The 18,718-nt window shown below is 41.8% G+C and overlaps 1 protein-coding gene across 3 annotated transcripts in view; it reads right to left on the bottom strand.

Annotated features, from left to right (window-relative positions):
• The window catches only part of LOC108175853 (zinc finger protein 809), a 36,608-nt gene extending 21,096 nt beyond the window's left edge, over positions 1-15,512 (bottom strand). The window contains exon 1 of one of the 3 annotated variants that reach the window (XM_089327387.1): positions 15,269-15,512. Coding sequence is in view for 1 of the 3 variants with exons in the window: in XM_089327386.1 (XP_089183512.1) it covers positions 15,269-15,280 (12 nt within the window). In the remaining 2 variants the exon portion in view is untranslated. The remainder of the gene's footprint in view (positions 1-15,268) is intronic. The other 2 variants (XM_017338688.4, XM_089327386.1) reach the window with 2 other exon arrangements.
• Positions 15,513-18,718: the final 3,206 nt, after the last annotated feature.

Below are 18,718 nucleotides of genomic sequence, written 5' to 3'. Positions count from 1 at the left end.
GGATTGCATCAAATTGAGAAGTTTCTGTACTGCAAAAGAAACAGTCAGGAGAGTGAAGAGACAACCGACAGAATGGGAAAAAATATTTGCAAACTATGCAACAGATAAAGGGTTAATAACCAGAATCTACAAAGAGATCAAGAAACTCCACAAGATCAAAACAAACAACCCACTTTAGAGATGGGCCAAGGACCTCAATAGACATTTTTCAAAAGAGGAAATCCAAATGGCCAACAGGCACATGAAAAAATGTTCAAGGTCATTAGTAATCAGGGAAATGCAAATCAAAACCACAATGAGGTTTCACCTTACCCCGGTTAGAATGGTTCACATTCAGAAATCTACCAACAACAGATGCTGGAGAGGATGTGGGGAAAAAGGGACACTAACCCACTGTTGGTGGGAATGCAAACTGGTCAAGCCACTATGGAAGTCAGTCTGGAGATTCCTCAGAAACCTGAAGATAACCCTACCGTTCGACCCAGCCATCCCACTCCTTGGAATTTACCCAAAGGAATTTAAATTGGCAAACAAAAAAGCGGTCTGCACCCTAATGTTTATTGCAGCTCAATTCACAATAGCTAAGACCTGGAACCAACCTAAATGCCCATCAACGATAGACTGGATAAAGAAATTATGGGATATGTACTCTTTAGAATACTATACCACAGTAAGAAACAATGAAATCCAGTCATTTGCAACAAAATGGAGGAATCTGGAACACATCATGCTGAGTGAAATAAGCCAGTCCCAAAGGGACAAATACCATATGTTCTCCCTGATTGGTGACAACTGACTGAACACCAAAAAGGAAACCTGTTGAAGTGGAATGGACACTATGGGAAACGGTGACTTGATCAGCATAGCCCTGACTGTTAATGAACAACTTAATACATTATTCCTCTTAGTAGTTTTTTGTCTGTTCTACTTAATATGAGTGGTTTAATTCTGAAATTATCACACAGTTATTCTTAAGTGTTAAAAATTAACTGAAATGTGATCCCTGTTAAACATAAGAGTGGTAATAAGAGAGGGAAGAGATGTATAATTTGGGACATGCTCAAGCTGACTTGCCCCAAATGGTAGAGTTAAAAACATACCAGGGAATTCCAATTCAATCCCATCAAGGTGGCATGTACCAATGCCATCTCACTATTCCAAGTCATCAATTTCAGTTCACAATTGATCATAATGAAAGGACTAAGAGTCAAAGGGAGCACATAAACAAGTCTAGTACCTGCTAACACTAACCGATGGAATAAATAAAGGGGAGAGTGATCCAACATGGGAAGTGAGATACTCAGCAGACTCATAGAATGGCAGATGTCCTAAATAGCACTCTGGCCTCAGAATCAGCCCTAAAGGCATTCGGATCTGGCTGAAAAGCCCATGAGAGTATTTCAGGCATGGAAAGCCAAGACACTCAGGCAAAAAGATCTCTGCGAGTGAGATCCCAGTGGAAAGAACAGGTCTTCAAAGAAGGAGGTACCTTTCTCTGAAGGGAGGAGAGAACCTCCACTTTGACTATGAGCTTGTCTAAACAAGATAAGAATCAGAGAACTCAGAGGGCTTCCATAGCCTTGGAAACTCATGACCGGAGCATAGGGAGACTACTGATGCCATAGACAGGAGTGTCAATTGGTAAAGTCAACAACAGGAGTCACTGTGCACTTACTCCTCATGTAGGATCTCTGTCCTTAATGTGCTGTGTATTGAGATTTAATGCTATAACGAGTACTCAAACAATATATTTCACTTTGTGTTTTTATGGGGGTGCAAACTGTTGAAATCTTTACCTAATGTATACTAAACTGATCCTCTGTAAAAAAAAAAAAAAAATTGTCAACTCCCAACTTGACTCTCACTGGGATTAAACATGACAATAGGTCTGATCTGATTTCATCATCATTTAAAAAAATCATCTATTATTTTTCACTTTTTGTTTTTGTGTGAGCAAACTGTTGAAATCCTTACTTAATGTATACTAAGCTGATCTTCTGTATATTAAGATAATCGAAAATGAATCTTGATGTGAATGGAAGGGGAGAGGGAGTGGGAAAAGGGAGGGTAGTGGGTGGGAGGGACAGTATGTGGGGGAAGCCATTGTAATCCATAAATCGTACTTTGGAAATTTATATTCATTAAATAAAAGTTAAAAAAAAAAAGCTAGTGATAGGGCCAGCACTGTAGCACAGTGGGTTAATGCCCTGGCCTGAAGCACCAGCTTCCCATATGGGCAATGGTTCTAGTCCCAGCTGCTCCTCTCCTGATCCTGCTGTCTGCTATGGCTTGGGATAGCAGTAGAAGATGGCCCAAGTCCTTGGGCCTCTGCACGCATGTGGGAGACCCAGAAGAAGTCCTAGCTCCTGGCTTTGGATTGGTGCATCTCCAGCCATTGCAGCCATCTGGAGAGTGAATCAGCAGATGGAAGACCTCTCTCTCTGTCTCTACCTCTCTCTGTAACTCTGTCTTTTTAATAAATAAAATGAATCTTTAAATAAAAAAGCTAATGTTATGACTGAGAAGCAATTTATTATTTTCAGGATGACTGTTTAAACAAATTTCAGTATATCATAGAAATAAACATCATTTTGTCACTAAAACCATACTACAGAAAAAAAATACTTGAGTGGTATTAACTACTTTGGTATTACTACAGATGTACTGAACAGGAATCCGTCCATATACTGAAAATCCTATAGAATTTAGTCATTTAGCAACCTGTGTATTTTTACCCACAACTGTACAGTAAAAATGGATATAATACATACTTATTGTACTATACTTTCCTAGTAATTATCCCAAATAACACACCTCCCAACACACAAGCCTTCAAATAATCTTCATCACAATGATCCTTGACATTACCATTTTTCTTGCTTTACACAACTGGACATCAGTAAATATGACAGCTACACACTTTGAAAAGTACTTGCTTATTGGAGTTTACCTTATTGAACATTTATATTATGAAGAAGTCTGGGACTTGCCTATTGGAGACACAGGGTTTGGGCAAGAGCCAGAGCAAACCACCAAACTTGAGAGGGTTGTATATGGTGATGCAGGTTAGAATATTGCTTGGGAAACACATCCCATAAGCAAATTTGTGGTTTTCATCCTGGTTATCCCATACTTAAAATAAAACACCCTGCTGTTGTACCTGGGAGGTAGTGGATGATGGATAAGTACTTGGATTCCTGTTACCCTCAAAAGAGATCCAGGTAAGATTATTTCCTTCTGGCTTCAGCCTGGCATAGCCCTGGCTGTTAGGATAATTAGAGAGTGAATCAAGCAGCAGATGGAACAGTCTCTCTTTCTCCCTCATCCTTTGTCCCTCCCTCCTCCACCCCTTCTCTGATGCTCAGCCTTTTAAAAAATAATTACAAAGAAAACCATAACATAAATTTTTGTTGATTTGTTATATATCAAATGCTGATATACTCTTGGTGAGTAAGGAAGAATTTAATTGCATGTCCTATACAATCAAGAGACCTTCACATAGACCTGTTCATGAGCATGAGTCATGCCAACTCTGTCAGCTAGGCTGCTGCCACACAAAATGCCTGGATATCATAAGAATGTATTGAGGGGCCGGTGCTCGGACACAGTGGTTTAACATCCTGGCCTGAAGCGCCAGCATCCCATATGGGTGCCGGTTTGAAACCTGGCTGCTCCATTTCCTGTCCAGCTCTTTGCTGTGGCTTGGGAAAGCAGTGGAGGGTGGTCCAAGTGCTTGAGCCCCTGGGCCTGGGAGACCCAGAAGAAGGTCATGGCTCCTGGCCTCGGATCAGCACAGCTCCAGCTATTGCGGCCAATGGGGGAATGAACCATAGGATAGAAGACCTCTCTGTCTTTGCCTCTCCTCTGACTTTCAAATGAATAACTAAATCTTTTTTAAAAAATAATATATTGAAATATTTTATACTCTATTTGGGCACTGTATTGCATTTTATTTATATTTTACAAAGTGATTATCAGCAGTAGTCTGATTTGCTCACATTTTAAATAATTGTAAATGGGCCGGCACTGCGGCTCAATAGGCTAATCCTCTGCCTGTGGTGCTGGCACACCGGGCTCTAGTCCCAGTTGGGGTGCTGTATTCTGTCCCGGTTGCTCCTCTTCCAGTCCAGCTCTCTGCTGTGGCCCAGGAGGAAAATGGAGGATGGCCCAAGTGCTTGGGCCCTGCACCCACATGGGAGACCAGGAGAAGCACTTGGATCCTAGGTTCAGATCAGCATGGTGCACCAGCCGTAGCACACCAGCTGTAGCGGCCATTGTGGGGTGAACCAAAGGGAAAAGGAAGACCTTTCTCTCTGTATCTCTCTCTCTCTACTCTGCCTATCAAAAAAAAAAAAAAAGAAAAATCTAAAAAAAATAATAATTGGAAATGGACTAACACTAAATCTCTGCAACATTTATGATTGTCAAAAAATGGGTAACTGATATTAAAAGAGAAAAACCTGCATTATAAACATATTTGATTCACACAATCCATAGAAAGTATGGGGAGGGGAAGTATGGTCATATAAAGATACTTAGTCTTTTCTACTAAAATAATTAGTGTTCCATCCTTGGGTCATATTCCAGAGTTGAGAAAACTATTCTAGTGCATATTTTGAAACAAAAAGTGTCCACAAATACAAAGGTTTCAATCTCCATTAATTACATAACTAAGAGCTTCTGAAATCCATCTGTCCATCTAAATATCTAACAAATCTTCACTTACTGTTCTAAGGAATGGATCTGAACTTCTCCCTCTACTTACTGGTTTATGTTACAAACTAGGCAAAGAGGCCAACAGAGGGTTTCATGGAGCTCTCATATGATGATGGCTAGAATTGAGATGGGCTTGAGTGGAATAGCACAGGGTACTGACTCTTGACCCACAGCCTATCCCTGGCTTTCTTTGTGCCTCACCTATGGTTTGCCCTGTTGAAATTCCCAAGCCTTCTCTGATCCTGCCATTGCCCTTTAGTGACTATTGTGCAAAAGCAGGAACCTCAGTCTTGAATTTATAGCCTAGGTACTCTCATCTCAGGACACAGAAGAAATTACATGCTTAAAAAAATGGGTCTCTATGACACATTCCTTGAAATAAAAAAAAATGAACTTTCAGGGATCAAAGAACTAGTTTAGCAACACAACGTACTGGTTTCTCATACCCATTCCCAGGAATTGTTCCCCTGGTCATCACACACCTCTTTCAATGGGAGCTGTTCCTACTGGGGTCAGATATTTGGATTCAATGAGGAGTCCTGTTTTGAAAAAAAGTGGGAAGAACATACTCACAAATAGATGGCTAACCTTAAGCAACTTCTTTATCTGTTTCTTAAGTATAGATATCATATGATGATTGCAGTTCATGTTTTTGAGCACCAAGTCATGACAGCAATTCTAGAAAGTAATTTTTACTGGATTAATGGGAATAAATAGTCCCTATAGTTTAAAGGGAGAGATGAATAGAAAGGAGATTTGGGTAATTAAGATTCCATCACAAGGATTATGAAATGAGGTTAATCTTTTTCTTTTTTAAAGATTTATTTGAAAGGGAAATAAGGAGAGAGGCAGGAGAGACTGACAAAGAGATAGATGGATCTTCTTTCTTGTGGCTCACTTTCCAAGTGTCTGCAACAGCCAGGGTGGGGCCAGGAGTCAGGACCAGGTAGTTCTATCTGGGTCTCCTATATGGCTGGTAGGGATCCAAGTTCTTGGGCCATGTTCCACTGCTTTCCCAAACACACTCACAGGAATGTGGATCAGAAGCAGAGTAGCCAGGACTCCAAATGGCATGCCAATATAGGATGCCAGCATTGCAAAGAGTGTACTAACCTACTGCACCACAATGTCAGTCCCAAATGTTAGTCTTCTCAGATTCATCTCTGCTAAATGATATAGTCACATGCCTCTGGTGTCTGACCATGTTTTGTTTCATGTTAATTCATTTCTTAATTTTATTCTCAGAAAAGATATACAGAAAAGATTAATGTAAAAAAAAATAATGTCATCTTTTAACCAATATCCCTTGGTCCTGAATCAATCACTGTCCGTTATCTAGTTAATATGCTGTCATCCCTTGGTCTTACATTTATATTCATATTTATATGTAAATATGCAATGTAACCTACAGAGGAAAGTCGACATTTTATGTGCATTGGAGTTTGAGACACTAGAATATATATTACATGAAAAGTTTGAAATAATACAATATATTCTAAGTTATATAATTTTCTTAAATAGCATAATTGGATATAAATGCAACTTCCCATGAGATTCATCTGTTAATAGTACCTATACAATTCACTGTTTTCATTCAGTTGTAACCATAATCATCAACAATCTTAGAATATTTTTTATCTCCTTAAAGTGTTGAAGTTGAGTATAGTGTTTAATACACTGCTTGGGTCAGCACATCCCAGACAGCCTGGGTTTGAGTCCCAGCTCCATCCTGATTCACTCCAGCTTCCTGCTAATGCTTACCCTAGGTCTATATCACCCAGAAGGTAGAGGCTCAAGTAGTTGGGACACCTAGCTACATTGGTGACCAAAATTGAGTGCCTAGCTCCCAATTTATAACTATTTAAAATTAATTTATTTGAAATTCAGAGAGAGTGACAGAGATTTTTCCATCTGGTGGTTTATGCCCCCATCTCTCCAAATACCTACAACAGCCAAAGTTGGGCCAGGACAAAATTAGGACTGAGGAATTCCATGCAGGTCTCATCTCCCATACTGGTGTGGGCCAACATGTGTTGCCTTCCCAGGCCTAATAGTCAGAAGCTGGATTAGAAGCAAAGTGGCTGGGATCTGAACTGACCCTCTGAAAAGGGAAGTGAGCATCCCAATTAACACTTAATTCTCAGTGTTATCATGCCTGTCTTACCAGCTTCCAATTTTAACTTAGCTCAGCCTTATTTGTTTTGAATGGAGAATGACCCAGCAGGTGGAAACTTTCTTTCATTGTTATTTGTCCTTGCTTATAAAACAAAAAATAAATAAAAAGAAGGCTGTCTCTTCAATATCTCTAATACTTTCAACCCAAAGTCACTACAAATGTACTGTTTCTATGGATGTGCCTACAGTGGACATTGCATGTTGTGGGAGATGAGATCCAAGCATCCTAATGCCCAATACAGAGCCTCCATTATTCAAGTGTGGTCTGAGCCCTACCTCTCAGCTACACTCACCCAGTACATAGTTCTGGCAGTAGGCAACTGAGGACAGGAGAAAAATGAGGATGTCATCCCAAGCTGGCAGCTAGCAGGAGAGAGTGCCATGTGTTCTCAGTTGCACTTAATGTGGGGAGCAACCCGGACTAGACTAAGTTACTGGAATTAAGACTTATTCTATGCATCTGCTCTCCCACAATATGGCGCTGGGAGAGGAGAAAACAGCTTCTACGCAGCTGCCTCTTGCCAACTTGAGTGATGACCTCCAGGAGCTGATCCTGCTCCTGATTGGAGGAGAGCAGCGTACTCGGCGTGTGGGCAGCCGAGTTGGGATTGGCGGAAGAGGACTATAAAGGAGGAGAGAGACAACATGCACCAGGAACATCTAACGGGAACATCTATCTGAAGGAACACCTGTGCAGCCCCCGAGAGAGCCGGCCGGCGGTGTGCCGCTCCCCTGCGGAAGTGGGGAAAGTGGCCAGGGGGAACCGCCCTTCCACGGAGGTGGAAGGGTCGGTAGCCAACCCGGGAAGAACCAGCAGCAAACCTGGGGAGGGCCGAGCAGACAAAAGAACAGCGCAGGGTCCTGTGTCGTTCCTCCATGAAGAGGGGGAGCGACATAATGGTGCCGTGACTCGGATATGAAGCCTAGGCAGGGCTTAGTGTCGTTCCTCCATGAAGAGGGGGAGCGGCACTTAGGAGTGGAGTTTCCATTGCACTGTGTTGTGATAGGGAAGGTAGGAAACAGGTCTGGGTCCATAAGCACTGAGTCTCTCTGCTGTTAACAAATCTGTCTTCAGTAAATATTTCTTTACTTGCAAGTGTCTTTGGAACCATTTCTAGGGAAGGTACAAGAATTTTCCTTTTTTTTAAACAAAATTTCTCAGGGCTGGCATTGTGGCACAGTAGGTAAAGCCACCATTTGAACTACTTGGCATCTGCATTAGAAAACCAGTTCCAGTCCTAGCTACTATGAATCTGATCTGGTTTCCTGATAATGCACCTGGAATGACAACAAATGATTGTCCAAATGCTTTAGCCCCTGTCACATATGGGAAACCAAAAGGAATTTGGGGCTACTGGCTTTGGCCTTGCTATGTCTGGATCCTTGGGCCATTGATGGAGTAAACTCTCCCACCCTTTGTCACTCTGCCTTTCAAATGAATAAGTAATATATCATTTTAAAACATTTTTTATAAATCCTACTAAAATGAAAGCACACATATACTCACATTGTCATGCCAAAATTCTTTCTAGGAAACATACAATCTTAATGCTTACATGCTTTATCAATTATATTTCTAACTGCCAAACTGTAATGACACATTAACCATAAAAATAAAACTAAATCAAATATCTCTAATAAATTACTGATGTGATAATTTATGTGCTTTGGAGGCTTTGAAGATTTTAGGGAGACCTATGTCATTATAATATAAATTTCATTTTAAATCCTGCAATGGTCACCCCAGTGTTCACTAAACTGGCAATATCAGTGCCTGTGTTGAAAAAACACACTTGACGATAAATTTGTAAATTTCTTAAATACTATAAGTGGTATTCAAAGAGAAGAAAATCCCACCATAATTCACAATTAAGTAGATAATATTGAAGAAATAGGAAACAATAATGAAAAATTACTATAGTGGTATTGGATTTATACTTTTGGTAAAGTAGCTTGCCATTGTGTCCCTATAATGAAAAGTTTAAGTTTTGAGTAATTATAATTTAAAAAATTTAACCATGTTAAGAAAACACTCCTCTGTTTGCTGTTTATGTTTTAGGAATTAGATATTGGATAACACACTTATTCAGTTTTATCATTTTTCTACTTTTCATAATGTTTTAATGTTTGTTACTGTGTCATTTTTTAATAAGATTTGTTTATTTGAAAGGCAGAGATACAGAGAGAAGAGGAGGAAGGGAAGGAAGGGGAGGGAGAGGGAGGGAGAGATAGAGAGAGATGGAACATCCATCCATTAGCTCACTCCCCAAATGGCAGCAACAGCTGGGGCTACAGTAGGCTGAAGCTAGGAGCCAGGGGCTTCTTCTAGGTCTCCTACGTGGGTGCAGGGTCCAAGCACTTGGGCCATCTTCTGCTGCTTTCCCAGGTGCATCAGCGGGCAGTTGGATGAGAAGTTGAGCAGCCAGGACTTGAACCCGCACATATACGGGGTGCTGGCACTGCAGGCAGAGGCTCAACCTTCTATTCCACACTGCTGGCCCCAGTACATCATCATATGGATTACTATATTAACTTTACCTCCATGCAACCATTAAACATCTTCACAATAATGTATCTAATGTATACAGGGGTTTGTGCACATGCATGTTCATGCATGCAGCAATAGTTACATACGGTATTGAAAATGATACTGTGAGGCTGGTGCCGCGGTTCAATAGGCTAATCCTCCAACTTGCGGCACCAGCACACCAGGTTCTAGTCCCGGTGAGGTCACCGGATTCTGTCCCAGTTGCCCCTCTTCCAGGCCAGCTCTCTGCTCTGGCCTGGGAGTGCAGTGGCGGATGGCCCAAGTGCTTGGGTCCTACACCTGCATGGGAGACCAGGAGAGGCACTTGGCTCCCAGCTTCAGATCAGTGTGGTGCACTGGCCATAGCGCGCTGGCTGCAGCAGCCATTGGAGGTTGAAGCAATGGTAAAGGAAGACCTTTATCTCTCTCTCTCACTATCCACTCTGCCTGTCAAAAAAAAAAATGATACTGTGAGAAACATTAACACACATTTCAAAAACGAAGTCTTCCTTGGAGACAGCTGCCTACAGGGCAAATCCCTGGGTCCTTCTAAGTACTACAGGCTGATCTGTATCTCTCTAAAATTTATATCATGAAATGCTGACAACCAATGTGACACTATTTGGAGATAAGACTTTAAGCAGATAATTGACATCAAATGATATCATAAATGTGAAGCCCTGATTCAAACTGATCAATGTTCTTATAAGGAGGGATGCACATAGACAGAGGAAATACCATATAAGGGTACAGCAACATGGTGGCTATGTGGTAACCAAAGAGAGGTCTCAGGAGCAACCAAACCCATTATCAACTTGCTCTCAAATATTTAATCTCTAGAACTATGAGAAATATATTGCTGTGATTCAAGCCACATATTTGACAGAATTATGTTATGGCCACCCTAGCAAAGCAATGCACTCTTTTCTCTGCTTATGTTTCCTACAGCCAATTAGAAGGCCACTACAATTATCAGAAAAACACAGAAATTAAAAGCCATGGCTGGGCAGACCCATAGAATGGCAGATGTCCTAAACAGCACTCTGGCCTCAGAATCAGCCCTTAAGGCATGTGGATCTGGCTGAAATGCCCATGAGAGTATTTTAGGCATGGAAAGCCAAGACACTCTGGGGGAAAAAAAACCCTAAGTGAAAGATCTCCGCGAGTGAGATCCAAGTGGAAAGAACAGGTCATCAAAGAAGGAGGTACCTTTCTCTGAAGGGAGGAGAGAACTTCCACTTTGACCATGGCCTTGTCTAAATATGATCAGAGTCAGTGAACTCAGGGGGCTTCCATAGCCTTGTCAGCTCATGACAAGAGCCTAGGGTGATTACTGATGCCATAAACAAGAGTGTCAATTTGTTAAGTCAACAACAGGAGTCACTGTGCACTTACTCCTCATGTAGGATCTTTGTCCTTAGTGTGCTGTACATTGAGATTTAATGCTATAACTAGTACTCAAACAGTATTTTTCACTTCTTGTTTATGTGTGGGAGCAAACTGTGGAAATCTTTACTTAATATATGCTAAACTGATCTTCTGTATATAAAGAGAATCGAAAATGAATCTTGATATGAATGGAAGGGGAGAGGGAGGGGGAAAGGGGAGGGTTGCGGGTGGGAGGGACGTTATGGGGGGGAAGCCATTGTAATCCATAAGCTGTACTTCAGAAATTTATATTCATTAAATAAAAGTTAAAAAAAAAAAAGCCATGGCTGGGGACCAGCACTGTAGGACAGTGGGCTAAGACTCCACCTGCAGCACCAGCATCTCATATCAACACTGGTTTGTCACCTGGCTGCTCCACTTCCAACCAGCTCTTTGTTTATGGCCTAGGAAAGCAGTGGAAGATGGCTCAAGCCCTGGGCTACTGCACTGTTGTGGGAGACCTGGAGGAAGCTCCTGGCTCCTGGCTTTGGAACAGACCACCTTCCAGCCCTTGGAGCCATTTAGGGAGTGAAGCAGTGGATGCAGACCTTTCTTTTATCTCTCTCTTTCCCTCTCTGTCTGTAACTGCTTCCCAAATAAATAAATAAAATCTTTTAAAAAAGAGATAATTGGCCGGCGCCTCGGCTCACTAGGCTAATCCTCCGCCTTGCGGCGCCGGCACCCCGGGTTCTAGTCCCGGTCGGGGCACCGGATTCTGTCCCAGTTGCCCCTCTTCAAGGCCAGCCCTCTGCTGTGGCCAGGGAGTGCAGTGGAGGATGGCCCAAGTGCTTGGGCCCTGCACCCCATGGGAGACCAGGATAAGCACCTGGCTCCTGCCATCAGATCAGTGCAGCACGCCGTCCGCGGCGGCCATTGGAGGGTGAACCAACGCCAAAGGAAGACCTTTCTCTCTGTCTCTCTCTCTCACTATCCACTCTGCCTGAAAAAAAAAAAAAGATAATTGATCATAGAAATATGATATTATATATATATTATATGGGACTATTAATAAACCAACAGTTGGCAGCTCTACCTGTTATGCCACAGTGTTGGAAACTTAAGGAGTGAACCAGCACATGGTAGATCACTCTGTATCTCTGCTTTTAATGAATTAAATTAATAAAAAATTTTAAAATATAAAATAAGATTACAAAAAATGTTTAAAAACAAGTATCGGCATGGGCATTTGGTGCAACAGCTAAACACACCAATTTTTTTTTACTTTTATTTAATAAATATAAATTTCCAAAGTACAGCTGATGGATTACAGTGGCTTCCCCCCCATAACTTCCCTGCCACCCACAACCTTCCCATCTCCCACTCCCTCTCCCATTCCATTCACATCAAGATTCATCTTCAATTATCTTTATATGCAGAAGATCAATTTAGCATATATTAAGTAAAGATTTCAACAGTTTGCACCCACACAGAAAGACAAAGTGTAAAGTATTGGTTGAGTACTAGTTATAGCATTAATTCACATTGTACAACACATTAAGGACAGAGATCCTACATGGGGAGTATGTGCACAGTGACTCCTGTTGTTGACTTAACAAATTGACACTCCAATTTTGATAACCATGTCCCATATAAGATTGCCACCTTTGAGTTCAGCAACCCCACTTGTGATTCAATTTCCTGTGAATGCACCCCCTGGGAGACAGTAGGTGATGGCTCAAGTTATTGGGTCCCTGCCACACATGTGCGAGACCAGGATGGACTTCCTGGCTCCTGTGTTCAATCTGGCTGAGTTGCAGCTGTTACAGGTTTTGTTTTTTTTCCAGAGGGGGTGAAACAGCCAATGGAAGATCTCCCTCTCTCTGTCTCTCTGACTTTCAAATAAACAAAAATCAATAAATAAGACTTTAAAAAAAAAGAATAACAGAGAAAATGATTGCAACCACATTACATACTAACCCACTTACATCAATAATCACTTTAAATGTGCATTATCTAAATACACTAAAGATAGAGATTGACATGGGAAAAATAAAACCAAGACCCAACTTCGTGCTGTCTATAGGAAAACCATTTAAATACACAGATACATGAAGGGAATTTGAAGTCATCTTGGCCAATCACATTTCATTTGCATAGTAGGAATACATTCAAGAGGTCTGTTGTGCAACATGGTGAAAATAGTTAATAACAATGTGTTCTACTATAGGAAAATAAATAAGAATTTAGACTTTTAAGGATTCTTATCATGAAAATAGATACATAACATAATGGATATGGTAATTGCCTTCCCTTGTTCATTTAAATTATATAAATATTTCCAAATTCCATTCTCATCAATTTAAGACACATCTATACACAACTGCTTAAAAATAAAAATATGCAGAAAAATAGTCCATTACAATACCAATCCAATGAAATGTAGAAAAACAGCATTCATTTCAGACTAATCAGAATTTAGGTCAGACTACTACAAGGGTTACACAGTGAGACAACCGGCGGTTCTCCAAGAAGACATTACAAGGCTTGCTACCAGTGCCCCTAAGTAGAGCATTAAGTTATGTAAGAGAAAACTTATATAACTCCAAGCAAAAATACAGATCCACCATTCCTAATCAGTACAAATAGATCAACCGTATAAATACTCAACCAGTGGTCATTAGGAACTAGGAATATGTTACCAACCAGAAATGTCAGTTAACACCAGGTGGGATAAATAAATAAGGTAAATCTAACTGCTGGGAAGTCAAAAACTTAGTAAGTGCATAAGCATGAAAAGTTAGATACTTAATCCTTGTATTCCACTAACACTGCCTATAGAAGTAGAATTTATTCACAACCTATAGCCTAACAACATTTTTGCATTATTTTAAAAACTTACTGTGAAGCAACACATGAGAAAAAAATTAAAATATTATCACAAATATCACAAAATAAACAAAGAAAAGCTCACTGTTGAGAGTAATAGCTTATTTATTTATTTTTTTTTTTTGACAGGCAGAGTGAGACAGTAAGAGAGAGAGACCGAGAGAAAGGTCTTCCTTCCGCTGGTTCACCTCCCAAATGACAGCTACAGCTGGTGCGCTGAACCGATCTGAAGCCAGGAGCCAGGTGCTTCCTCCTGGTCTCCCACGTGGGTGCAGGGCCCAAACACTTGGGCCATCCTCCACTGCCTTCCCAGGCCACGGCAGAGAGCTGGACTGGAAGAGGAGCAACCGGGACAGAATCCGGTGCCCCAACCAGGACTAGAACCCGGTGTGCAGGCGCCACATGTGTGGAGGATTAGCCTAGTGAGCCGCGGTGCCAGCTGAGAGTAATAGATTTATGCCACACACACACACACACACACACACACACAAACATTAAAAAGAACCTTGGCTCATTCACCAGTGGGGGCAGAGGTAGAAGAGGATCAAGAAGACCCCTGGGGCCGACAATGCAGCACAGCAGATAAAGCTGCTGCCTGCATTGCCAGCATCCCATACAGGTGCCGGTTCCCATCCCAGCTACTCCACTTCCCATCCCACTCTCTGCTATGGCCTGGGAAAGCGGCAGATGCTCAAGTTCTTGGGGCCCTGCACCCCCGTGGGAGACCAGGAAGAACCTCCTGGATCCTGGCTTTGGATCAGCACAGCTCTGGCCATTGTGGCCATCTGGGGAGTGAACCAATGGATGGAAGACCTCTCTTTCTTGCTCTTTCTCTCTCTCTCTCTCTGTCTCTCTCCACTTCTACCTCTCTGTAACTCTACCTTTCAAATAAATAAATAAAACTTAAAAAAGAAACAAGACCCCTGAACTGACCAAGGCCCACTTATTTACCTGGGTAGCCATTCCATTAGTGTTTACATTATTAATCAAACTTAGCAGAAAATAAAAGATCCTCTTTCCTTTTTCAAATCTTATTACTGAATAAACTCAGGTTTCATCAAAGAAAACAGCAGTCTAACATTCAAATCATGTCACACAGTTCCTACACAAGTGGGCAGACTGTGAATAAATGGAAGCAAATTTCTACAAAAGACACGAATGGAATGAGCTCTGGGAGGCAGCCTGTGGAACCCACACTCAGGTTCCCCAGGCTCCAGATCTTGGTGCTCACACCACCTGGGGTCAGCCTCCCCCACACTCCATTTGTCCACGTGGGATCTGTGCCATCCCAAGCCTCACCAGCAGAAAGTCCGTCCCCACACCCTGCCCCGCATCCTTGGCCCAAAAACATGCTGTTACATCATTAGCAACAAAACACTGATCCAGACCCCTAGGAAAAGCTATGGACCTGAGACCCAGGTGCCCAACTCAAGGAAATCAGGTCACGGGTGAGATTCAGATTCTCCTTCTCCCCATACAACCTGGAGAGGTGAGGCCGGGTTCAGGCGGAGTCGCTGCACACTGAGACAGGGCCGCACACCAGGGTCCCAGTTGCCCGCCCCCCTCACCTCCTGTGGGCCCGGGACTCACACTCACCGCTTCCTGCATCCAGGGACTCCGGGCGTCCTCTCAGGGCCCTGCGCTGAGGGGAGTTCAGGGTAGAAGTGTCTGAGCTGACCGGCAGGAGCAGACCAGGAAGAGGATCCCTCAGGGTCTGCCCTGTTGCCATGGCGCACCTGATTCAACAGTCACAGAGGCCGCATGACGTCACAGAGGACGCACCCAATCAGTATCGTCTCTAGTGTGAGGGCGGGCCCTTGGGGTTACATCCAGTGGGGGAGTGAGAGGCGGGGCTTGGTCTCAGGCCTGAAACTTGGCCTTCCCGACTGCAGGGGGTGCTGCCCCGCCCGCAGGATCCCATCTCCTGAGATCCTGTTCAGACCTTGAATCTGGAGCTTGCCATAATCCTCAGGTGAGTTACAGTTTACTGTTTACGGATTCTGGGCCTTTTTCTCTTTGTGTTCTTGGCTTATTTTTCTGTTAGGTCATTTGATTTTGTAAAATACGGATTTGAAGAGTATTTCTCATACAGATATTCATTTTCTGGATTGTACTTTGTCCGTTACCATTGTTTTCTATTTGCTTTTTACGGGGACCTGGTAACCTACTTGATTGTATTGATCCTGTACCCAATAATTTTAGTTAATTCGCCTATCAGCTCATATTTGGTTTTGGCTTATGTTGGATTTTCTCTACATATACTAATATCCTTAACATACATTAAGAGTTCTATTACTTAAAAGCTAACCCAATACCTCGCATTTCTTTTTGTTTGTTTAATTTCCCTAATTATGCATCCAGGGCAATGTTGAAGAAAGAGAGAGGAGAAAACCTTGCCCAAGATTATTTCCAGGGAAAAATCGTTTAGTGTTCTGTGTTAATTATGCTGTTTATTATTACTTCTCTGTAGCTAGTCTTAATTACAATTAGGGAATTGCTATTATTTTTTCTGTTCTTTTTATAGTTATAAGTTGTTTTATTAAAAGCTTTTCAACATTTAATCTCAACATTCTTGTGATTTACTTATATTTTTCTTACACATGAATTATTTACTTGGATTATTTTGGAATGTTAAATCATCTTTGCATCTTCTAATGTATCCTGCTTGTTGTTGATCTCTTCTGTTTTCATATTTTGCTTCAAGTACCTGTGTCTCTTATTAAAGATTTATGTTAAGTTCCTTCCACCTGATCTGTGTCCACTAATGTAAAGCAATGAATTCAAAAGAAATTCAAATATATTCTCTGTCTATTGCCACTTTAGATGAATCTGGGAAAATGAGCAACAACCTTCCTTGAATGTCTAGAATTTTCTGACTCTGAAATTTTCCTTGTGGAATTTTAAAATTCATTGATTTGATTTTTCAACTACTGATTAGTCTTATTTAACTTATATGGAAGTTCTCTACAGTATGCAATATCTGTGTTATGGTATATTGGTTTCCAAAATTCGGTGACTTGATGTCTCTTTAAAAAATTTTTACTCCAAACTATTTCTCACAATACTTACTATCTTGTTAAGGTTTATAAATGGAGGAGGGTAGCCGGGGGCTTTATGGTGTAATGAGTAAAGCTGCAGCAGGGATGCCAGCATCCCATAAAGGCACCAATTTAAGTCCTGTGTGCTTCACTTCTGATGTAGCACCCTGCTAAGTGTCCTGGGAAAGTAGCTGAAACTGGCCCAAGTGTTTGAACCCCTGCAACCAACACAGGAGACCCAAATGAATCTCCTGACTCCTCACTCCTGGCTTCTGCCTCCCTATCCACTGTAGCCATTTAGGTAGTGACCCAAGGGATGGGAGATCTCTCCCTCTCTCTCTCTCTCTCTCTCTCTCTCTCTGTGTGTGTGTGTGTGTGTTCATGTGTATGTGTGTAGTTCTTTGTTTTTCTTTTTTTTCTTTACTCTGCTGCCTCCCCTGTAACTCTGACTTTCAAATAAATCTTTAAAATGAAAAAAAAGAAAATTTGTGAAGATGATGCTATTTGGATTCCTGAAGCTGGTTCTTTGTATGGTATTTCTCTTTTCTTTTCTTAATGACTTATACTAATTTTTATTAATTTTGTTAATATGCTTTAAAAACTCTTTTTCCTTATTTCTATTGTGCATTTTTCTACAGGTTTCATTGATGCCTGCCTGTTTTTACTTGCCTCTATTGTGTGGTTTATTCTATAGTTAATTTTAGTTCTTAAAAAAAAAAACTGCAGGGAGCTGGCATTATTGCATAGTGGGTAAAGCTGCCACCTGCAACCCCAGCATTCTATATTGGTGCCAGTTTGAGTCCAGGCTGCTCTATTTGCAGTTCAGTTTCCTGCTAATGGCCTGGAAAAGACAACAAGGGATTGCCAAAATGCTTGGCCCTACACTTCTGTGGGGAATCCAGAAGAAGCTCCTGGCTCCTGGCTTCAGACTGGCCCAGCTCTGGCCATTAAAACCATTTGGGGAGTGAACCAGTGGAATGATGGAAGATTCTCTCTCTCTCCCTCTCTCTCTCTCTCTCTCTCTCAAATAAATAAACAAATCAGTTTTAAAAAAGGAAGCCATAATGACTGGTTCTCAATCACTTGAGGCTCTAAATTTTCTCTAAGCAGGTCTCCACCTACTGTGACAATTTATATTGCATCTCCTGTATTTTTTGCTGTGTTTCCAAATCCTGTAATAATATGCCCTGTCTGCCTCCTAATGTTTCCAGTTCCATGTGTCTGCTCACTTTGCATATCTCTAATCCTGTTCCTAAAGCTCATATGTTATTTGCTATTTCAACATCTCCTTTATCTGGGACCCTTGTTCATTTTGATAGTTTTGTCATTTAAAAAGTGTCATCCAAGCCAGCTCTTTAAAGCTTCTGCTCCTTGTGTCCACAGCATGTCCCAGCTGTGAGAGTCCTCATCCCTTTTATGTACAGCACGTCTCTCTGCAAGTCTCCTGCTGGGCCTGCACACCATGCCAGTCCCCATGGGTCCCCAGCCACTCTGTATGTAGCCCTAATTTTCCCTAAGTGCTGACCTCCCTTGTCCATACAACCTGTCAGGACTTGTGTGTCTCCAGTCCTTCTCTGTATAGAGTGACCTTTCTCCTGACCTGCAGTGACTTCGTCCCTTTACTCCCAGTTTGTGGAAGCCTGTGGGTACCACTCTGCCCTTTGCTTACAACTACGGCTTCCTTCAGCTGTCTGCCTGCTACTTGCCTGAAGCCAATGTCTTCCTTGTGTCTCTGGAACCCCTGTGACTCCAGCCCATACCTTTTTTCTTGTGTCCCCATGTCCAGTGTCCAGGCCCCATATTTCCTAATTCCATGTGCCTTCAAGAGCCTCCACCTACTGTGACAGCTTGGCTCTCTGTTTATCTACTAAAGAACATTTTGATTTCATTCAGGTTTTAGGCATTAGGAATAAAGCTGCTGTGTATGTTTTTATCCTAGATTGTGGGTTTAAGCTTTCCAGTTAGCTGGGTAAATCTATCAGGACATCCTTCCTGCACTGTATAAGGA

This window comes from Oryctolagus cuniculus, chromosome 2, assembly GCF_051225735.1.
Source record: "Oryctolagus cuniculus isolate XC-2025 breed Fujian yellow rabbit chromosome 2, ASM5122573v1, whole genome shotgun sequence".
NCBI lineage: Eukaryota > Metazoa > Chordata > Mammalia > Lagomorpha > Leporidae > Oryctolagus > Oryctolagus cuniculus.
The sequence above is the reverse complement of the archived record's forward strand: the minus strand, read 5'-3'. Positions and strand labels throughout refer to the sequence as shown.